We start from the raw sequence: 23,673 nt of genomic DNA, 5'->3' as shown, positions 1-23,673 counted from the left end.
GAGTTAGGAACTCATCTTCTTCCCACTCCACATCAAAATTCAGCCAAGATTCCCTGACATGGAATTTATTCTTACTGTATCTCTGATATTCAAAGCCTTTCAAGGGCATTTATTTCCTTCAGTTTGCAATGAAATGGATTTAAGAAACAACTGGATAAAACAGGGAATATAAAGGCAATGTTCACTTGTTATTTTGATTTTCGATCAAGTAGCATGAGGCATATGGCACAGCTCTGGCTGAGCTATATTCCTATATCCTTTTGATAATAACAATTTCAAAAATCTAAATCACTAAAAATTTCTTGGGAATAAACTACAAACAAATCTATTTGTGAAAGTGAGAGAAAAATATCTTCTTTCAAAGTATGTTGGAAAGATGGTAAGTTTTCAATTAGCTATATACTGTTTGGATATTTCAACTTCTGTAATAATTGACATCCAGTGAAGCCTTTTTTTTTTTTTTTTTTTTTTTGCTTTGTAGGGCTGCACCCATGGCATATGAAACTTCTTGGGCTAGGGGTCTAATTGGAGATAAAGCTGCCAGCCACAGCCACAGCAAAAATCCGAGCCACATCTGCCACCTACACCATAGCTCATGGCAATGCTGGATCCTTAACCCACTGAGCAAGGCCAGGGATCAAACCCACAACGTCATGGTTTCTAGTGGGATTCGTTTCTGCTGTGCCATGACAGGAACTCCTAAGGAAGCCTCTTTCAGTTTTCCAAAACCAGTACAAAAGCTGTTATATCTAAAACAACTGTTTGACTAGTAATCAAGTCATGACTTTTTTGATTCTAACTTGTTCCTGGACACTCTTTTTAACCAAGATTTGGGCTTTATTCTCTCCAGTCTTTGTTCCATAAAGTGAGCTATTTGCTTCCGAATGGCAGAGCTGGATGGGGGACATCTTAGCATTTGATTGGTTGGCTTTTAAGGGATTACTTCTCTGGAAAGGCACTGTCCCATATTATCACATTGCTAGCAGTGTGGATTTAGTTGTGATCAAATTTTTAAATTGAAGATGAACATTTACCACCAAAGAGGACATAAACTTCATGACTCCTGTGTTATATAGATTCCTATACATCATATTGGTTTAATGTGTTTGTGATGAAGAGCTCTGTTTTAAAACAACCTTAAATACCACATCCAGAAATAGGAACTGACTCTGGCAAAGAGGTTATTCGGGGTCCCAATATGTTTAATAACGAAGTCAATACAATTTTAAAAAGAATAAATTCCAACTACACAAATGGACTTTAATAAGATTAACAAAACTGAGGAAGACTGATACGTCAATAAGTCAACAAGTATATATAACATACCCAGATGAAATAAAACAATGACTTCCCATTTTTATCTTGCATTTCCCAGCTACTTAAGAGTAAACATGATCACTTTTCAAATCCCACTTAATATTTTATCTGAAAGAAGAATTTACTGAGTAAAATGCTTAGCTTCAGGATCTCACATTTGCAATCCATCAGGTTACAATATTAGTTACCACTGTTTCTTCCCTCGGTGTAAGCATTCTATATGTGACTTTTACTTACATTCTGCCACTTTTTATTTCTTCCTAACTTTTATATGCTCAAGAATGAAACTGTATTGGTGTTACGTAACATCTCAAATTTGCAACATACATATTGGTGTATCTCACTTGAACCTACATCCCTGAAAAATAAACACAATGTATCCAAAAGAACTACCTCGGAGTGTATGAGGAGGAAGAGCGTAGCTGTGTAGAAATAAAAGAATGGAAAAACAGTTTTGTGGAGATGTATCTGTCCTTGTTGACAACAATCCCCATGATTTATTAACAGACACAGGCAGCCAACTTAGTACACAACAAGGTCCTAGCACGGAAGTTGGTAATCAAGTGGGAATTAAGGCTTTAAGGTCTCTTACAACCAATGTGATTCAAAAAAAATCCAAAGCAAGCAAACCGTACAACTTGGAGAAAGTGCTCCAAACAGAGCTTCTTTGGCAACCCAAATTGAACCAAATGACTCAGGTGGACGATTAAAATAAACTGTGCGCCGTTTTATTTCACCAGGTCAATAAAGCCCATAAATTATTTTTGGTCCAGAAAACCAGGAGTTACAAGCACCTTCCTTTTCATTTATTTAAAATATTCAATATATTCAGTATCAATTTTTAGTCCCTGCTCTTCATTCACTTATTGACTAAGATCCTGTGTGCCTTTTGGTGATCATTCCTTCCAAGCTAGTAAAACAGCAAACTGAAATGCCCCTCCATGCAGAGGGTCGAGACCGAGAGGTTAAGTCACCCAAAGGTGGACGCACCTTGCTTTTTATTTACTGAAGTATGCGAGGGACTACGATGGCCATGGCTGGACTACGACGAGGCGGGAGGCGAAGGGGCGCGCGGGCTGTGGGCTGTAGCTCAGGGGTTGGAACCCGCAAAAGAGATGGGGGCAGCAGCCACCCTCCACTAGCTCGGCCCAAAGGACCCAGAAAAAGACCACCCCTCCCCCCACTGCACCCTTGACCCCTCCCCCTCTTTCCAGGCCTTTCATCCGCCCGCCCGCGGGGCAGTCCGCTGCCCCCAGGCCTCGCACTGCCTGCCTCTTTCCACAACCCAGTGGAGGGGCGAGGGTAGGCCCAGGGCGACCCCGCGAAGCCCTCCGCCCGGCGAGAACCCCAACCCCCGGCCCCTCCGGCCGCGCCCCTCCCTTTCATATAACGCACCTGCGGCCCCGCCCCCGGCCAAACGCTGAGGCGGCTGCGGGGCTGGTGAGGCCGGGCGGCTTGGCCCTCCAGGCACAGTCACCTTCCCTTCCCCCGCCATTCCGCCCACCCCCCTAGCTCAGCAACCGAGCTGCCGCCGCGCTCCTCAGCCGCCCCGAAATCTAAAGGGGTCCGTCTCCGGTACCACAACCAAATGGCTGAGCCTCCCTGGCCGGCTGCGCAGCCCGCCCATTGGTCCCTTCCCCCCCGCCTCCGCCACCATTCGTTGTTGCCCGGAGACCCTCGGCGGCGATTGGCTAAGGCCGCTGCCACTCGTCCGCGGAGCCGCCGATCCCGCCTCCACGGTGATCAGGTTAGTGTGCGCCGCGGGTGCTGGGGGCTCGAGAACCGAGCGGAGCTGGTTGAGCCTTCAAAGTCCTAAAACGCGCGGCCGTGGGTTCGGGGTTTATTGATTGAATTCCGCCGGCGCGGGAGCCTCTGCAGAGAGAGAGCGCGAGAGATGGAGATGGACAAACGGATTCATTTAGAGCTGCGGAACAGGACGCCCTCTGATGTGAGCATTTGCCAAAAATATCTCTGTCGGTCCATTCTCCTACTTTGTGTGTGTGTGTGTGCGTTGGGGGGAGGCACTTTTTTTGGGGGGGGCGCCTAGGAGATGTGGGTTTGGGGGTCGGACTGCAAATGAATTGCAAGGTTGGGGGGTTGCAATGCCATCCGATCATTTTCTGGCTGTCGCCGCCGCTGCCCTTGGTGTGTGACTACCTGTGCGTGTGCTCCCGCGTGTGCGAGTGTGGGTGCGAGAGTGTGCGTGCGAGTGTGCACCCATCGGGGGCCAGCGGGCGCACGCGTTTGGGTCGGAGAGAATGAGGCAGAATAACCCTCTGAGCTCGCTGCTCGCGTGACTCCGTCTAGGGGAAAGATTAACGAGGGAGGAGGAGGAGAGGGGCTGCCTCCTGGATTTAACAACAAAAAAAGGGGGTTTTATATTTTATAAATGAATCCCCCCTTCCTCCCCCCTCCCGCGCCTTCCCCCTCCCTTTCTCCCTCTCTCTCCGTCTCTCTCTCTCTCTCTCTCGCTCGCACACACACAATAAGTTTTGGGCTTCGCGAGTCCGGTTTAGTTTCTGATAAATGTGGGCCGAGGCCCCTGGGGAGAGCGCATGGGGAGGGGGCTGCAGCGGAGTTGGGAATGGCTCGAGTTTAAAGTGCGTCTTCATTTCTTTGCAGTGATGAGGCGAGAGACGGGGGAGCCATATTTGTAACTTTGTAGTGTTCGTGAACGCGCCCTTTCTCTCCCTCCCTCCCTTTCTCTGCCTCCTTTCCTCTCCTCCTCTTTCTCCCTCACTCTTTCCACCCCACCTTCGGGCCAGATGCTGATGTTTCTTCCTTTCCTTCTGAAGGGAAGATAAATTGGAAGAAGGGGGGGGAGGGATTTTCGAACGTGCAAAGGCACAGATAATCCCCGCGCCTCCCCACCTCGCGCGATCGCTACTGCAAGTTACCCAAAGGCTAAGTCCAGGTCCTCCCTCTCCCCCTTGCTCCTTCCAGCCTCCCTAAGGTGCCAGCCTTCGAGCCGTGGCGCCCCCCGGCACCGACCCCTGGCCTGTCTTGTCTCTAGGGTGGGCTCCTTGGCAGCCATTCGGCGACGGGTTAATAAATGGGCCCGGGAAACTTTGTCAGGACGCGAGCTGCCCAGAGCTGGTGCCCGTGGTGGGTATTGGCTGGGTCCAGATTTATGCGGGCATAACAGACACGCAGCTCCGGGATGGGAGTTTGCCTTCCCGTCGCCGTTATTGATTGGGCAGAGGCGCGAGTACGGCCAGAGGAAACTTACACGGATGGGAACCCGGAGGCTCTGGCCAAAGCCCACCCCTAAGGAGGGGAAAGGTGAGGGTGGGTTACTCGAACGAACACCCGTTTTTATTTCTGTCTCCCTCTCGCTTTCAGTGTTTTATGTGAGTTGGCGGCTCAGCGGAGGAGACCCAGGGTCTGGGGTGGAGACGCTGGCCGACTGCCCTCGTGGCACCTCCCGGGACAAGCGGAGCGCGGGCGGAGGAACCCCGCACCCCCAGCCCGGGTGGCCGGGGTTCCACAGAGTTGGGAGTTTGGGTAGCACTGTGCGCTGACCTGTCGCCGCTTCAGCCCGTTAAAACCCGAATCCCTGGCGGAGGCAGGCCTTGCTTCCTCTTTTCTCTAGTTCCTCCCCCAAACCTGAGTGAGACTTTTGAAAACAAGATCCTTTTTGTGCCCCCCCATCATAACGCAGCTGTGGACTGTCGACGTGCAGTGCCTTATGGCGCGCAGGGCGGGGAGGGGGTGGCGGAGGGAGGGGAGGGGTTGCCCGCCCGAGGACGCAGGAGTTTCCGCGAACAATTTGCCGGCGGTTTGCCTTTCTCTGGCCGGTTTCATCCCAGCTTGGACCCGGAGCCGGAGGACTGGGGGGCTGGGTGTGGTGATGGGGGAGGGGGCCCGAGCCGCGGGCTTCCCGCGTACTTTCCGGAAGCCCCCCGTGCGGAGGGGGAAGGGCGCCGAGTAGGGGGTCGGGGTCGCGGCGGGAGGGTGTGGAGGCGCGGTTCGCCCGGCCTACCCCATCCCCGCTGCTGGCCAACTGGGAGCGAGATCGAAAGCGGGTCGAACCGGCTCTTTAAACTTCGCCGAGTGTGTGCTGGGGGAGGGGAGCGCGCCGCGCCGAACTGGGAGCGATTTCTCACGCTTCGCCCCCTCGCCTCCGAGCCTCCCGGCCCACACGCCTGCCCCCTGCCTTGAGGCGGGGTGGGGCGCGGGTGAGGGTGGAGGGGGCACTTTCTGCCCGTTTGGGGAGGAGGGGGAGAAAGCTAGCTAATGAGGGACAAAAGGGGTGGGGGAGGAGAAACTGGTCTTTTTAAACGTTCTTAAGATAAATAGCTCCCGGAGAACTCCCCCTGCGCCCCTCCCCGCCGTGCTCTCCCCCGGGTCCCCTCACACCCACCTTCGGAGCCTCTCCCAACTCTGATCCGAGGGCCGGTGGCCACGCCGCGACGCCGAAATAGGACGAGCAGCCATGTTTCCCGGGTCTCGCGCGGCCCGCCCCGCCCCTCCCCCATGGCGCGGCCGGCGCCGAGCGCGGGGCTCCGAATGCGGGCGCCAGGCTCCATGTGGCGCGGGGTGCGGGCTGGTTGGCAGGCGACCGGGTGGCCTGGCCCTGTGCGCGCAGGTCGGGTCGCGGCCGCGCCGGGCTGGCCCCCGGGCGGGCCTTTTGGCTTTCCGAGCTGGTTTTGAGCTCAAGGTGTTTTATTTATTATTGTTGTTTTTTTAACGGCCGAAGCCGCCCGAGGCCGAATCCGAAGGGGCGCCGAGGCGTTATGGGGGGGGCAGGGACGGCCGCCAGGGTCCTGGTCGCCTGTGGCACGACTGCTGGGCGCCGGGCTGCCATTTTGTCACCGTGGCTGTTGTCGCTGTTGGGGGGGGGACGCAGACTCTTGCGCCATCGCCCCGACGGCCCCGGACCTGGAGACAGCAGGGGGAGCCGGTCCCAGGGACCACCCCCCCCAGTTGTACTCTGGGCCCCCATGCCGGTCCCCTCCCTGTGCCAACTGCCTGAGGCTCTGCTGGAGCGCCGCGGCGGCCGTGGCTCCGTAGGGTGACGATCCTCCCTGCGAGTGCTCCCCCCACCCCCCGGCGCGTTCTCTGCCTCCCCCGCCCCTCTTCTCGCCAGTATCTCGCCCTTCCTCCTGCAGGCGTTTTAGCCGTAGTTAAATGTGGCCCTAAAGACGAACGGATCGCCCTGGTGTTTGCTCTTTGGCGGAAGTGATAGGAGGGTGGGGGGAGAAATTAAACAAGAGGTTTCTTTTGGGGGAGGCGGGTGCGCACGCGACTCTAGCGGCCCTGACTGAAGCCAAGAAGGCAGCCGTTTACCCGGGAGGGACGAGTTGATGCGTTGGGGAAACGCCCTCAGGGGCTGGGCTCTCCGGGAAGGTAGGTCGCGCTCCGCGTTTCAGGTGGGTGTTGCAGCGCCCTGCTGGCTGCTAGGGGAGGCCCCCTTGCTCTTTTTCTGCTCCTCCCCCTTTTATTTGTGCCCAAGGGAAGGCAGCTACAGTAGTAAAAGTAACCCTAAACGGAAAAGAATAGGGAGTAAGGTTTGCCTTTTAAAAAGTAAATGTCTTTTTCCAACCACCTTTCTCTGGCTCTTGACTCCAGAGCCAGGAAGGGCATCGCGTCGCTGAAGTCTCTCTGGGACTTTTTAAAAGTTGATATGGATGCTGGTTAAGCACCTCATTGGTTAAACTCTACTAGACGTCTGCATGGAGACTTTCAAGGCAGTGCCCGACTAAGGCTGCCCAGAAAGTAAGGTTTAACTTTGACCTTTGGAATACATCGCATGATGTTTTCCAGACTGACTTACTGCCTAATTGGGTTCAAGTAGCCTGATATTAACTCCAGTTTATGCAAGCCTACCAGGGATCCAGGGGCAGAAAATTGAGCATGAGTTCCCTATAGTCATGGTCAGTACTGTTTTGTTACTGGATTCCCGTTCTTGATGGTAGTGTTGAGCCTGAGGGGTTCACAGTGAAGCTGGGTAGTGGAACCATGCAGGCCTGAGTTTGAATGCTTCCTGCCACAAAAGATAAGTTAACCTGCCTCTTTGATCCTTGATTTCCTCGCTTGTAAAATGGGACTAATAATCTCATTTAATGAGTCAGTGACAAAACCGGCCTGATCTGTCCCTCGGGTGCTCAGTGTGTGATAGTGTTATTCTCAGAGAGATATTGGAGTGTGATGAGGCACAACTTTGAGCTTTTCTAGGGTTTAGAGAAAAACAACAATAGCTGGTGCTTATATAGTACCCATGCTATGCCTGGGGCAGTTGTAAGTGGATTACACAAATCAATTAATTTGGTCCCCACAGCAGCACTGTGAGGCAGGTACTCCTATTATCCTTATATCACACATAGGAGATTGAGGCATAAAGATGTTATCACAGGCAGTCTGCATACTCAACCTGCACTCTTTACTGCCTCCCCTGAAGCCCCCTTATTTGTAATATACGGTGGGAAAGAGCTTTTTCTTTGGCTTTAAAATGGAGCCACCTTATGAGAGAGAAGCCTGGGTAGCCTCTGGGTTGAAGATACTGAGGTAGGTGGTCAGGATCAGAGACTCTGTGGATTGCGGTTTTAAGGGGGAAGCCATATTACACTTTCCTACTTTGGGTTAGCACAACACATCTGGTTAGGCTGAAATGAATCTGGCCTTTTAGGTGTCGGGGGACACATTTTGAGTAATGAGAAGATAAGCAGGAGCCACTCAGTGGTGTGTATGGGATCATGCATGTAATGTGTTTTCCACTTTCATCAGTCTCCATCTACAGACCAAAAGCTGAACAGAATTGGCATGTCCTTAGTTTCTAGGACCTAGTTTACCAATAACACTTTATGGATCATCTCACTTAATCCTCCCCCAACTCCTCAAGGGTAGGCCAGGCAAGGCTATGTCGTCTCGGTTGCAGGGGTGAATCATCCAGGTTGGGAGAGAAGGTCAGACAGCCAGTACTCTTCACTGTTGGGTTCCCCCATTGTAAAACAGTAGGGACTTTGAAAATTGGATAGACTATATTGGGTCCTCAGTGGCCTCTTACCAGAATCACCTGGGAAGCATGTAGAATGCAGGTTCCTGGCTCCACTGCTAGGCATTGGTTTAGTACTGGCATTGCCAAATTTTGGGTGAGCTGCCTGTTTTTGTATCATGAGCTAAGAATAATTAATTAGTACGTGTAAACATTGCAATCAATTTGATGATGTGGAACACTTTGAATCCCAATTAAGTGAAATGTTATTATCCCCCTTCCCCCTGCAAAGAATTCTTATCTCCTTAGACCTTTATTACCAAAAAAATTGTACTTATTATATATTTTGTATTTTATCAATAATTGTAGAAATGTGTTTTCTTACAATAAAAAAAGTGCCTATGTAGTACTGTCAATATTACCTCTAGGTAAAGTTTACTGTTTGGCTCTTTACAGAAGTTTGATAATCTCTGGTTTAGTAGATTGTGGGGAAGGACTTTGGGATCTGGGTTTTTATTTTTATTTTATATTTTTATCTTTTTAGGGATGCACCCTCTGCATATGGAGATTCCCAGGCTAGGGGTCGAATCAGAGCTATAGCTGCCAGCCTACACCACAGCCACAGCAACACCAGGTCTGAGCCATGTCTGCAACCTACACCACAGCTCACAGCAATGCTGGATCCTTATGCCACTGAGCAAGGCCAGGGATCAAAGCTGCATCCTCATGGATACTAGTCATATTCATTTTTGCTGAGCCATGATGGGAACTCCCTAAATTTTTTTTTTTAATTGTTAAAATTTTTTAAAGCATGTGACAAGCCTTTCTTTTTGGTGGTGCTTAAAGGGGGTCTTTCCAAGGCCTTTTACATGTGCCCTTTCTCTAGTTGATATGTAGTGGAAATTGGCTTCAATCCATGAACATCCATAAGAAGAGAAGTAGTACTTACTGCTGGTGTAAAATTGAGCATTCCTTCTATTCAGAAGTTATTCTCTGTAACCAATGGAAATTTTTTATCTTTCATATTCAAAATATTTCAAAAGGCTTTTGTATATCTTGTAGTTAAATGGTTACCCTTAAGATTTAGATGTCTTCAAAACTAGAGGGAAGGACTTTGAACTGCAACAGTTTGAGCTTTGAGGTCCAGAAGGTGCAGTAGCTGTGTACCTGGTGACTGACATCAGACTCTCAGAGCACAGACCATTGAAAACCTGCGGATAATCCTGGAATCTCTAGTTTGGGCCTGCTCCTCTTCCACCAGGGCATATTGCCTGGGGAATGTACCAAGAGTAATGTGGCTTTGAGTTCCAGAGCCCTTCTTTCAACTTCTAGTCTCTTGTGCCTGAGCTAATGAGTGGAAGAAATAGATGTACGATTGGCCTGGCCAGGAAGGAGGCAATAAATCTAAGGGGAGCAGGCCCAGTCACCATAACTGTGGCCTGTACTTTACAGCAAACCACAGACCCAGTTCCCTCTCTGGGCTGCTGCTGCACCTCCAGCCTCTCAAGATGACTTACTCTAGACTTAAACAAGCCTCCTTATTTGTAATAGAGGCACCTGATTGAGCTATGGGGGCTGGTTGTCCAGAACTTCGTTTTGTATTAATTATACCATATTGAAATAAAAATCTCAGGGCTGTTGGTAATCCTTTATGGAATTTGTGTAGGATGCTTATCAGATATCTCCTTACTAGTGTGCCTGCCCTCTCTACCTTGGTGTATCACTTAGGAAAGGAGCAGAAAGCTTGTTGCTGAGTGGACATGAGCTCTGGTCGAATGAGCTTGGCCCAGTTGTTTGGCCTGAAATCTAACTTGGTGAAGAGGAGGCTCATTACTCTGGTGTCCAGAGGGGGTACTCCCTTACAGATGCCATGCCCTCCTGCCCTGGACACACATTTTGCCCTGTCTACCCTCTGCTCTAGCTAGTGCTCTAGTCTCCTAAGAAGTACCTTCCATCAATCTCATTCACCACCACCTTCCTCCCACAGACAGTTGGAGAAATAGGGACCTGAGTCTGAATCTTATATTACATTGAACTATAATTATATGACAAATGATAAATAACCCAACAAGGATGTTTTCATTAAAGAGATGGAGTCTGGCAGGGATGGAAACTTGTGAGGGCATCTGTTATTCAGAACTTCTCATTTAGTAAAATGGTGATGAGCAAAGCACCCCTAGCCCTGCAGTCTCCCAGCATAGAACCAGTTGTCCTGATAACATTTGTTAATGAGATAAGATGTCTTTGTCCCCCTGCACCAGGTCCCATCCAGTGCCTACAGGGCCACACCCTGCATCCCCTGTGTTTCCACTCAAATTTATTTTCTTTCAGCTCTGCAGCTGCCCTGGTGCACTCATCTAGTGCCTTTTTTACCAAAACTTGCTCCAGGCAGCAGATCTAAAAGATCAGTTTACTTACCCCACTATCATTTACTCTAATGTGGATTAAAGTTTGGGCTGTCTTTCCCATAGGGATTTACATTTGGAGATTCCGGTTTGGTGAGGAAATTACCAGAGAGCTATTAGACACTTGGGTGCTGTTCTCAGCTTTGTGATTAACACACTTGGACATGTTGTTTGGCCTCTTTGGGCCTCTGTTTACTCTAAAATGAGAGCGTTGAATGAGATCAGTGACTTTCAAACTTTTCGTTCCTATAGTAAGATCTATGTTTTACATGACTACCCAGTATGTATAAACATACACACACAGGTTATCTCAGAAACTGACAATGTGCTCCCTTATTTTGGGTAAAACACTTTTCATTAACAGAAGTGTTCTGGCTTTGACCCATGAATCGATTTCATTACTTGTTAATGTTTGAAAGACATTAAAAGATGAATATTAAGATTCCCACACTCAGATATTTTGTGGTTTGTTTTCGGGGAATGAGGGAATGCCATTTGCTGTTTTGTGAAATCGTTCCACCAAGGGTCAGTAGTGATTCCTCCAAGTTTCCTTGCTGTGCGAGTGGCCCTCTACCAAGCATGTTCTTCCACCCCCTCTCTACTCTCGTCACCCGCTGCTGCCCTCATCACTCAGTGCACTGCACTGGGAGCCCCGACATTTTCCAACGCGGGAAAGAGAGGGTTGGGCAGGGGGAGGTCTTTGGCCTTGGCCTCCTCGGACTGCCTGGGTGTGCTCCTTCTCATTGGCGCTGTAAAATGATGATGTAATAGTGCCTATAACACAGTCTGGCACACAGTAAGCACTCAATAAATGTTAGATGTCATTGTTATGTTCTGCCAGAACACCATTGTTGGCATTCACTTTAACAAAAAAAAAAGCTTATGTTATGGATAGACACGTTGTATCAAAAAGTAACATTTGTTTCAATGGAAAAAGAGGTTAGAAGCTAGAGTTTCAAACATGGCAGAGGTTGTTTTTTCCCCACAAGCAATTCAACAGGAATGGGTGGCATCTGAGTGTAGCTATAGCATCTAAACATCATGGAGCAGCCCCAGCACCAGATTCCAAGTCGTTTCTGCTGAGGGTAATATCACAATTCATCCTTTTCCTGGGCAGCGCATTGTCACTACTTCAGCCACTATTTCTTCAGTCTCTACTCCTCTTGACTGCCCAGCCACCCTCCACCCCTCCTTCCCAGCCAGCAACCTTCCCTTCACAGAGAAAATGGACATCTCTTGGTTTCCTAAGAAATTCCCGGACAAAACCCATGCCCAGCTCAGCTGTCCTTTGAGTCTTACCTCTTTTGCCCTTCAGTTATCTTTTTCCTTCTGGGCACCTAGCTGCTCTCCTTTGGGTCCTTCTCAAGCTTGGGATGTTTTTCCCATCTTAAAGCAAGTAGGAAGATTCTCTTGATCGTCTCTTTAGCTACTGGGTATCTCTTGCTTTCCTTTTTATTTTTATTTTTATTTTTTTAAATTGTTCTTGCCTTTTAGTGCCACACCTGCAGCAAGGGAAGTTCCCAGGCTAGGGGTCTAATTGGAACTGCAGCTGCTGGCCTACACCACAGCTTATGGCAACACCAGATCCCCACCGACTGAACGAGGCCAGGGATTGAACCCACATCCTCATGGATGCTAGTTGGATTTGTTTCTGCTGTGCCACAACGGGAACTTCTCTTTTTCCTTTTATGTTCAAACTTCCTGAAGTGTCTGACTGTAACTTCCTGCTGACTTCTCTTACACCTCAGCCTCCTCAGTCCAATTCCTGAACTGCTCCCCAAATCCCAATAGCCTTTATTGTCTTTTACATGACTCCTTAGCAGCCCTTGACCTTCCTACCCTTGACCTTCATGAGGTGTGTTCCCTAGTACTGCTCCCTTTCTCTGGTGAGCTCTCCTACAGCCTTGGCAACTCCTCAGTTTCCGGGGTCCTTTTGCTCTCCCTCCTGCAGCTGTGAAGTATTGGACTCGGTCAAGCGCAGTCTCTGAATGCTCTCTTCTGTATTCCCTCCCTACAGACTCTTCTTCTTCCTCACTGACAGCTGCAGGTGCTATGTGCTGCCTGGGGTCTGATGTTTACACCTCCAGCCTGACCTCTTGGCTAAGCCCAGGATGCACCTGTCTCAACCCTAATGTCCCCAGAGTCGGCATGTCCAAAGGGCTGCACACAGCCCCCTTGAAGCCTTGCTTCAGACTTCAACCAGAATGATCTTACCACAATGTGAGTGTAATTGTGTCGCTTTGTGCTTAAAATACACCATTGTCCTTAGGATAAAGTCCAGAAGCCTTAATAAGAACAACTAGGATTTTTCATGGACTGCCTCTTTTTTTCCTCACCCCCTTCCCACTGCACTGGCCTCACTCACCAGCATTGATGCTCTCGAATCCATTCTATGCTTGAACTGCCACCATCATGTCCTTAACATCTAATCATCTTTACCATCTCCTTCATCCTCCACCCCTCCTCTAGCTCTAGGTCTCATTTTTTTATTCTAAAACACTTATAGACATTTCCTTCAAAGAGCTTCAGTTTGTAATTAGATATTCCTGCATGTGAGTGTTGGAAATAGCATTGCTGTCCCCACGTAGCCCATAGGCTGCATGATTGAGGGGGCCTATTTGGGCTCAGCACTGCACTTGGCATGTGTCGGGCATTGTAGAAGTATTGGTTGAGTGAAGGAGCCATGGTCTTTGCACGTTCTTGTCATTTTCATCACCCATGGTCTGGTGAGCCAGGCACAAAGCCACTGAAACAAAGCATCCACTGAGGTTTGGTGTCCTCAGCTTTCCCTTGGGTCGGTGTGAGCTCCCGCATCCTGATTCACACTTTCTCAGCCCAGTGGTTTTCACATTTTTCTGGGTTTTATATCCCATGTCAGTAAAAATGTGAACCTGAGCCCCAGCCCTAATATGTCTACCTTTTAGTTACAGGTGACTCACATACACTTCATGTAAATATGCATATTGTGAAACATAACAAAATTAAAAAGATAAGTTAAAAAATATTAAACGTCTGAGTATTTTTTTCCTGCACCAGTCTATTGTCTGGGGGCCATCCACTTGGGAGACCACACTCCTCCAGTCAATTGCCTGTGTTATTTTTAATTTGGTTATGAAAGTTCATGCCATGTAAGAAATGCCTGGGCCTTATCAAGCTCTCCTTCCTTATTAAGATCTTCCCAACCCTGGTGTTGATGGGTAGGAGTGGAGCGCATTCCTCACCCTTCTTTGATAAGCAGGGAAAATCCGGGTCTGCCCGAGACTCCCAGCAAATCAAGTGTCCGCTGCTGCCTGTCAGCTGGGTGCTGCCTGGTCAGGCTGTGTGCACAGACACACCCAAGCTCCCTCAGGTCGTCTCTTAAGATCCAGTAAGGCTAGCCCCTGGGCTACTCCTGCAGATGCTTGGAAAGGCCCAGAAGTAATCAGGTGAGAGGATCCCATGGGCCGCGGACTTGGGCGAGTCAGGGAAGGGGGAGGAGGTGCTCTCCTATTATCCTGCAGGCTGGAAATCTGTCAGAGGCAGGATCTGTGCAGGCTAGAAGGGCAGGAGTTGATCACCACAGGGAAACCTGGAGAAGACAGGCCCGCCGGTGTTTCTATGGGGGCACTTCAGAAAGTTGTGCTGAGTCTCTACAGTCAGAAGTGGCCAGAAGCTCTGGATCGGTGGATTCTGCTACCTTTTGCCAAGGGCATGAGTGAGAGAGTGAGTGAGCTGGGAGTGGATTGCTGGGGGAGAGACTCATTCTACATAACCAACTTTCCCCTGAGCTATTGCCTCACCAACAGGCCGGGTGCTGGGGCTGTGGTGGGAGGGTGAGGGGAGCCCACTTTCACCTGTGAGCACAACATTAGGAATGTTCTGTAAGTATCCGTGTAGCAGGTAGAATTTATTGAATCTCATTATCTGTGCTCTGGGCTGGGGGAGGTGGTACGCATATGGGGGGAGTGGGTTACAGAAAGCTGGCATTTCCAGTTTCTGTAGCAGAGTTGGGGAGGTATAGCTAACACGGCACTTAGGCAGGAGGAAAGGTGTGTGGTTGGTAAGGCAGATTTCAACCCCAGCTGTGCATCAGAACCCACCAGGGGAGCATTTTAAGAAATTCCCAGGCTCTACCCAACCACCAAGTCAGTCTCCCAAGGTGGTGCCCAGTCTCTTTTTAGAATGCTCTAAAGTGAGCTCTAAAGCATGGCTGGGTGCCGCCACATTGAGTCAGGGTGCAGAACTTCACAGCAGGTAGGAAGAAGTAAACCAAATGGATGTAAGAGAGAGGAAAATGGAGCAAGGAAAACAGCAAAGAGGAAAGCAGGTGCAGGATTTAACCTGCTGGGGTGCTGGGACCCGGTTCTTAGCCTGCCCATCCCTGCCCTGCCCTGGCCACACAGATTTCACATGTGCCCGCATTCCTGCTCATCACATTTGTGATTTTTTGTTTACTGGTATCTCATGAGTGCTAAGCGGGATTTATTGAGTAAGGCTGGATTTGATCCATCCTTGGTCTTCAGGGAACTGAGAGGCTAGTGGATATTTTGTAAAAAGGAGGGAACCTAAGGGCCATGCAGTCAGGGGTATTGGGCTGTGCCAGGACCCCCTGAGCCCCATCACTTGAGGATATCTGGCAGGTCACCTTTTTGAACCTCAGCTGCCTGACCTGTAAAGTGGTGACTAACACTAATACCTGTTTCCCAGGGGCTGTTGTCAGGATGGAGAGAAATAAGGTTTATCCCAGGTATGGACTGTGGACAGCCCCTGAAGCTTAGTAGATTCTGACCAGCCTAGGCTTGATTGAGCTGTTGGAATGGTGTAGACAGCCCTACTGAGGAAGGCCCTTGCTCACTATCTGAGCTTGTGTGTGGCGGGAGTACTTAGGAGGGCTCACTTGGAGCTGCTCAGGTGGGTGGGCGAGGGCAAGAAGGGCCCCAGGCTTCTTGTTGAGGTGGAGCTGGAGCAACATCAGCCAAGCACAGAGGTCCCCTGCTCTAGCACCCCTGCCCATCAGGAGTTAGGGGCTGTCTGCCTGTCTTGCTCTGTACCAGTAGTACCACTTGCCTCTCAACTCCCTCCTGGCTGCAGAACTCTAGGTCTGCCCCTCTCAAGCCTTTGTCTTTCATCCAAATGGCTCCTGAGAAGTTTCCCCCAGGAAGTCTTCCTTGACTCACTAGAATAATGGGAACAAATTATGTCCATCCCAGGTGATGTCAAGATGTAAGATCCTGGGACTTCCGGGTCACACAGTAGTGTTCTCTCTCCTGACACTGGGGTCACCTCCTTGGAGTGTGCATCATGGCCCCTCTTTCCCTTGGCTTGGTCAGTGTCTCTTTAATCCCCTCGCCAGAGGGCCTCGCTGAGTGTTCCCAGAGCCCAGGACAGCTCCCCTGCAGCTGGGTGCATCAGGAAGGCTCTGTAATGATGTCATGTGGCCTCCAGCCTCCCGCCTGGCGGCCAGTGGGAAGGATCTGTCTGTTCTGGCACAGGGGCCGCTTCCATATGGAGGGCCAGGAACTGGCCATCACAGTCACCGGGGCGTTCCTTCCATTGCTGCATGTTTCCCCTCCCCTCTGGAAGCTCTCAGGCGTACCCCTGTGCAACCCAGGGAGAGTGGGCAGGCGTGGACTGGAGTAAAGCTCCCCAGCTGTCTGGGAGGCCTGAAGAAACCTCTGCAGAGGTTGGCCTGCTGCCATAATGAGTGGTTCTCCTCTGAGCTCCCATCTAGCTTGTGGCTCTGTTGCAGACAAGCCTTTGTGTGTCTTGGATGAGAGAGCTGGTGTTTTTTTACGCTGAGGTATGGTTTCTGAGTCTGGGGAGGCTTCTAGTGTAGGGCCCTCTGAGGCCTCTGTTTGGGGTGAGGTACAGCAGTAGGCATGGGAGAAGAAATGGAATGTTGGCTTCTCAAAAGTGAGGGGTACTTGGTTCAGATACTTGGCCTTTGTAGATGTTCAGGTATCTTTCCCTAGTTCCAGTGGCCAGTGTGGTCATTGTCAGAAGTGGCCACCCATGTGGGTCAGATGTGGGAATGGAAAAGCACCTGTGAGGTTGATGCATGGCCTTAGATTCCAGGGAGGTCTGGATCCTGCTTTGAGGTGTCCACTATGCCCAAAACCAGACTTATATTGAGTGCATGCCTTGCTAGCCCCAGGAGTCTTAAAATGGCCACAGATGTCCCTGATGAGCAGCAGTGACTGGCTAGGGCCTGAGGTTAACCAGAGTTAGGAGGGTGATTTCTGCAGATAGAAAATACTGCGGAGGATCATTCATTTTTACACGTTGATTGAATGCCTGCCACGTGGTGAGTTGTGTTCTGAGCATTCTGGATATAGCAGTGAACAGGAGAAGGTCATTATTTGGGCTGCCCCTGTGGGGCTTCCATTCCATCAAGGGAAACCATTAATAAGTCAATCAAAGGCATGACTGCTGGTGTGATAGGTCTCATGAAACATAAAGCTGTGTTAAAAGGGACTAGGTGGTCCAGGAAGGCTTCTCTGAGGAGGTGGCATTTGAGCAAAGACTCGAGTAACCTACACTAGACTTCTGGCACCCATGAGCCAGGACCTGTAGAGGTACCTAGGAACTCTCTTGCTGAGGAGCAAGCTGAGGCCCAGAAAGGATAAGACTTGAATTCATGAGCTGATTAATTGGAAAGTTGACCTGAAACAAAAGAGTGACAAACTGTAATGGGCCAGTACTCCCTGTTTTCAACCTTAGGCGTGTCCCCAGGCCAACTGACCCTCTGCCTTTTCGTCCCAGAATGTCCTTTATTATCCTCTTGAGACTTAGCTTTTTAAAGATTTGTACTTCCAAATTGTGTTTATTAACAATGGTAGGTTTACCTTCTCATTTGTGGCTGAGTACGTTGAGGAGAGTGGGGAGCAGAAACACATCTGTAACCGCCAGTCATCCCCCCAGGCAAGGGCTCAGCACCTGGAACTGGCCTTGTTCCTGTCTCAGCAGAGATGTGGCCCAGTTTGGGTAACCACAGGCTCTCGCTGCCTGGCACAGTGGGATTTCCATCTGTCCTTCTGAAATAGTTTCTTGACTGCTACTTTTTGGGTTCCATTTGGATCCTTCAGGCCCTCTCACCTGGTTTGAGGGGCCAGATGCTTTGGGTGAGCAAAGGAGATCCTGCTGAAACCTCTGATGAAGGGTGGTGAGGCCGGGCTTGGAGGCCCTAGGGCTTATTTTAAGGGGAGAAATCCACAGTCAGGTCACAAATCCAGCCATGACCCACCTCTCCCAAGGACCGGGATGAGCCTTAATTGGCTGAGAGTTTTCATCTAAAAGCAGGCATCTTGCATGAATATGAAAGGAGCTTCTGATGAAGTAAGACTTCATTAATCAGCCTGTTAGGAATCTGGCTTCCCAGTATTATGGGGGCTGGATAATTTGATGCTTACTGTTGTGCTTTCAGCTTATAAAGGGAAGGCACTAGATTTTCATCTTTCTGCTAAATATTGAGAGAAAATAGTATCTTTATGTGCTTTGTTTGTTTTTAACTGTTGAGTATCTGGGTGCCAGACACCATATTTATTCTTACTTAATCTGTATAGAAAGACTACAGAATGAATGGGATTATTCCCACTTTCGTAGATGAGGCTCAGAAAGCTAGTGAAGTGTCTAGCTCAAGGTCATATAGTACTGTGGAGCAGTGCTGGGTACAAAGCCAGGCCACTGGCTTCACACCTTAACTTTGACCTCTTACCTCCTCCCAGCCACTTTAGGGCTGCTGCTAATATGGAAATAATAACTTCAGACTCCTAACTTTCATTTCTTTCTCTTCTCTGTTAAAATCTGCTGCATTTGTTCCCCCAAGAAAGTGAAACAGATGATACTAGAACTTGTGACTTTTAAAACTGTTTTATTGTGAAATAGAATACATTGTAAATGTGAGGTTCAGTGACTTTTCTCCTTTAGATTTTTTTTCCCCTTTAAATGATTCTTTTACACTATCAGGGAAATCCCAGCAAAATCAACTTTCCATATGCCTGTCCTGACCTTTCTGTGCCAGGGTCTTAATATATGTGTGTCTGGGTTTCCACTGACAGCTCTAATATACTTCAAACATGAGGGCTTGTGCATGCCAATGAGAAAGTACTTAGGATACCTCAAAGTGTGAAAGAGGGTCTGGAAAGTGGGAGGAAGTCCAAATCGTCCTCCAATAAAAGTTGCCTAAGACAACTTGGGGCTTAGGTGCTACTTCAAAAACTAACAATGCATTCCACCTTTCCCAAGGGGAAGTGTTGTGAATGGGCATGGCAGTGCCGTGTTTCTTGCCCTTTGTTGAGCACCTGCTCCAAGCCTTGCTTCATGCTAGGTTTTTGGCAAGCATCACATTTGAATCCTTTAGAATGCCCCTAGGATACAGGTGTGACCACTCCGTTACCAGATAGAGACACAGGTCCACAGAGGTCAGATGGCCTTCAGGACACACTGAACTTGCCCCTGTGTGCTGTAGCAGTCCCTTCTGCTTGTCCATCCCAGACTGGACACTTTGGGGGCTGAAGGCAAGGATACCTTTATTGTTGGAGCCTGGCGCAGTGCCTGGCATTCATAGGTTCTAAGTCATAGCATTGAATGGACGGAGGTGAGTTAACTTGTCCACATAGGTATAGTGGTGAGCACATTAGATTGTGGAACTCCAGGTCTCTATGACTGTTGCCCAGCAGGTCAGAAGTGGGGTCTGATTCTAGCTCTTTGGTTGAATGCAAAATGGCATATGTGCTGGCTTATGGACATTGCAGCATTGTTATAGCAGAAGACTGGAAATAACCCAAATACTCATCAATCAGGGGCTAGTTAAGAAAAATGGTGGTGCATGTACACCATGAAACAGTGCAAATTAGAAACAAGGAAGGTTTTTATGTACTATATATTACACAAACTTCATGAAAAAAAAGGTAAAGAACAATATATAATATACTAATTTGGGATAAAAGAGAAAATAAGATTCTAAATTTGCTTGTGTATGTGTAAACAAACTCTGGGAGGATTTTTAATGGGTGGGATAGTTAACTGGATAGGGTGGGAGAGAGAATTAACTGTATGTTTTCTTAAGTTTTTTGGTTTTGAAACCATGAGAATGACTGTATTGCTTATTCAAAAAGTTAAAAAGATAAAAATAATGGAGGTGACCTTGGACTAGCTATTCTCTGTATCTGGGCTTCAGTGGATTAGATCAGGCCTTCATCTGGAGTGGCATGTTGTGTATCTATTGTGTATATTGTGTCTCTCTGGCTTTCATGAGCTCTTCCGGAAGCTGCTGCCCCTGTCCTAGGATGGTCTGTAGTCCCTTCTTCCATTGGTGGCCTGCACCTGAATCATCAGCTCAGAGTGTTTGAGAAAGACTGGGGTGACCCAGAGAGCCAGAGGCCTTCTGCAGAGGTGTCAGGCCTTGTTCCTGTCTCCAGGCCTGGGACTTTATCCTCTGAACACCCTGCCCTGATGTGACTCAGGTGGTTCTTCCCCTAAAGTGAAGGATTACAGAGACTGTTCTGGAGCATTCTGGCAAAGTGTGCTGCAGTTTAATGGGAAGAAAGAAATGGCAGAATGTTTTCCCAGGTTATTTTTAATGCTTTTCAGTTCAGCAAACATTTACTGCGAACTAAGTGCAAGGCAGTGTGGGGGACTCTGAGCTACATAACACCTCCTCTGCTCTCTGGGGCGCCAAGTTTCGGGTAAGAAACTTGTTCGTAAAATTCCTCCCTGTGCCCTCCAGGACAGCACGGTTTGCCTCTAGTCCCGCAGAGTTTTGTGGGATTGGTAGGAATCCTTCTCCCCATTTTACAGATGAGGAAAGTAAGTCTCAGTGAAGCTTTGCCCAAAGCTGCAGTTCCTAAGTGTTAAAACCTGGAACCGACAAAAAAAGACACACACAAAAAAACCTGGAACCAAACCACACTTTCTGATGGTGTCTCGTGTGCCCAGACACCCATGAGTAAAACTTTCTGCCAAAGGATATTCCCCAGGGGTGCAGGCAAGGCCTGTTTCTACCTGGAAACATTGGGTGAGCACAGTCCTGAATAAAGCTCCTTTTTTCCTTTAAGGAAGGGCAAGAGAAATCACAGGCTTATGCCTGGGTCTTGGATCTGAACCCCTTTGCTGTGGTCCAAACAGTTCTGACTTCCACTGCTTGTGAAGCCCATCACTCTGGCACCAGGTACATGATTCTAGAACATCCCATAGGTGTGTACAAGTGCGTGTGACAGACAGTGGGCTTCTCCCCATCTCATTCTCACATTATCACTCTGTTTCCTTCCCTTCCACAAATTCCGTCACCAGTACCCATCGTCCTGGCTGATCCCCAAAAGGACCAAGCATGCTGCCTGCTCAGGGTCTTTGCCCTCGGTGTTCCCTCTGCCCTCTTCACTTGGCTTCAAGTCCTCACTGAAAGCTCAGCTTAGAAAGGCCTTCCCCAGGATCTTTTGTGAAGTACTGTCTTTTGTCACGATTTCATTTTTTCCCCTCTGTCCCTTTGTTGCATTTATATGTATCGTACATAGATATCTATACTTACTGGCTTATTATCTCTTCCCCACTAGATTGTAAACCCACGGGTTAGGTGCCTGTTTTTGTTCATTGCTGTTTCTGTTTCCTAGCACAGGTGCCCAGCTTTTGACAGATACTCTGTAAACATTGTTGAATGAATAAATCAGGCCTGTGGCCTAAACACATAATGCTTCTTTAAAGAGGGAAAGCATCAAATCATAGCATTTTAAGAGGAGGAAAGATCCAAGGCTCATCTCTTTGCAGGGCTTCATCATACAATATTATTAATTCATTTAATAATTGTTCAGTACTGTTCATGTGGAAAGTTCTTTGCAGAAGTCACTGAGCAGCCTCTGATGCATACACTTACAGGGACAGGGGCTCACTGATTTGTCAGAGCAGCCCATTCTTTGGTGGGACAAGCTGCAAAGATTTGAACACCCTCTTATGTTTTATGTTGGTCCAAAAACTGCCTATTTGTAATTCCTGCACACTGACCTTAGCTCTTGAGCTGCTGGAGAACACAGAATAAATGTACTCTGTTTGCATACAGCTCTCCTTCCAATAGTCGGAGAAAGATAGCTATCATGAGTTCCCCCACCCTCCAGCCTAAACATCACTAGTTCCTTCCATTGTTCTTCCAGTGTTACGGTTTGCAGATGCCTTCCTACCCTTGGTGCCTGCCTCAAGTTTGTTCTGCTTCGGGTGTCAGAATTTAAGGTCTGGACCCATCAGAACAGTGTTTTGGGACCCTGACCGAGGACGCTTGGTCCATCTCACTTGTTTCTGTCCACACAGCCTGTGTTGGCCATCTTGGCAGGGATCTCCTTCATGAGCTTTTGATGAAGGCTAACTAAAATCTCTAGGCTCTTTTTTTACATTATGTCTATTCGTCTAGCCCCTCCCTGACTCAGCAAGAATCGTAAAGGTTTGGGGGTTTTGTTTTGTCTTTGTTTTTAGCATCTTGAGATTAAAGCAGCTGTAGATCTGTGAACAGCAAAGAATGCAACCCGTGCTCGATTTCACAAACCAGTAAATATAGGTAAAGTTCTCTCACCAACTCTGGAAGTACAGAAAAACCCACTGAGCCTCTAACTTTCTTGCTTCTGCCCTCTTTTTGATGCCTGTGTCCTTTTCACAGAGTCTTTCTGTAGCTTACTCTCCCTCGGTGTTCCGTCCCTCTCCCCTCCTTCCTTCCTGGCTCTCATTCCATTGCCCCGTTTCTCCCTTCCAGTTAGTAGTGTATGGAATTAACATTACTCCTTAGCATTTCCTGCACTTCCATCCCCAGTACTTTTACCTTCATTTCCAGACTATGGCAAGCTGCACATCACATTTCTCTAAGGCAGAAAGAGATGAAATTGCTTCTTATGTGTGACCCTTGGCTAATTTGTTTTGTGGTCTTGGATAGAGAAAAAAAACTTACAGCCCTCAGCCTTAGGTTCTTTTGCATGATTGGTTCACATTTCTGCCCAAATCAGCGGTTTCCAGTTGGTGGTTGGACACAAGGGCCTCAGCACCGCGGTGTTTGCTCTGCTTCTGTCATTGCCAATGCTGCTGTCATTTTGGTAGAGGTGGCAGGGAAGGAGGCCAAGGTCGAGGGTTTCTTCTCTGAGCCACTTAGCCTTTCCCCGCCTCTTCTGCCCTCCCAGCCCTCCTGGGCAGTGTGGGGAGGCAGGCAGGAAGGCGGGAGGGCTGGGGTCAGGCCCGGGGCTCTTTTCCTAACAGCTGTGTTCTTTTTCCTCTTTTGTTTCCTCTTGCTTCAAGGAGTTCACCGTGGAGAGGCCTGTCATGCTGGGGTGTAGACCCCAAGTTAGGAGGATTAAGACTGGCCCCAGGTTAGGTTCTACATTGGGCTAAACTGTGTGACCTTGGGTGAGGAGCTGGATTGAATCCAGTGGTTCCCCAGAGGTGGCGATGATGGTGTCCTTTAGTTTCTGAAGCACATTTCTATAGCCAGCTGGAAATTCGGCAGAGGCCCGTACTAGCCTGCCAGAAGTGTCCTGTCCTGAATCTGAATGGCCTGGTGTCTTTTTAAATGGGCTATGTTGCTAGGCTGGGAAGGGGCTGTGATCTGCTGGCTCATGATCGCTACATGGTGATGCCACGGAAATTAATTAACTTTTGTTGTGCAAACCATTCTTCCACTTGGTCCATGGGGAGTGGATGGCTGTCTCCATCCACACCAGACCCACCACAGAAACTCTGAGCTATGTCCCCTTTTCACACCTTGCTGACTCGACTCCGGTAGGATTTCCACAAGTGGTCCCAGCCCAGCTGGGCTTAAATCCCTGAAATTAATTTCAGGAGTCAAAATCAGCCAAAAATCAGGCAGCTGAGACAGAGGGCCAGGAAGCCATTTTCGCATCTTTTTGTGTATTTTCCCAAGAGTAGAGTTGGGGTGCTTTGCTTCAAAAATGAATAAGGGGTCAGAGCCATTGCTCTCCCCAACTCCATCCTTTCTTCTAGGGTGAGTGAGCTGGTTCAGTTTGACCACTTAGCCAGCCCCTCTGGGCAGGGCACCAGAAGGGGATACCAAGA

At 48.8% G+C, this 23,673-nt stretch overlaps 1 protein-coding gene across 2 annotated transcripts in view; it reads left to right on the top strand.

Annotated features, from left to right (window-relative positions):
* ANP32A (acidic nuclear phosphoprotein 32 family member A) overlaps positions 481-23,673 on the top strand; it is a 39,564-nt gene continuing 16,371 nt past the window's right edge. For both annotated transcript variants that reach the window (XR_001306320.2, XM_003121759.6), the window contains exon 1: positions 481-3,265. Coding sequence is in view for 1 of the 2 variants with exons in the window: in XM_003121759.6 (XP_003121807.3) it covers positions 3,212-3,265 (54 nt within the window). In the remaining variant the exon portion in view is untranslated. The remainder of the gene's footprint in view (positions 3,266-23,673) is intronic.

The sequence above is a fragment of the Sus scrofa genome, chromosome 1, assembly GCF_000003025.6.
Source record: "Sus scrofa isolate TJ Tabasco breed Duroc chromosome 1, Sscrofa11.1, whole genome shotgun sequence".
NCBI lineage: Eukaryota > Metazoa > Chordata > Mammalia > Artiodactyla > Suidae > Sus > Sus scrofa.
Note: the sequence above shows the minus strand (reverse complement) of the source record. Positions and strands in the feature narration are given on the sequence as shown.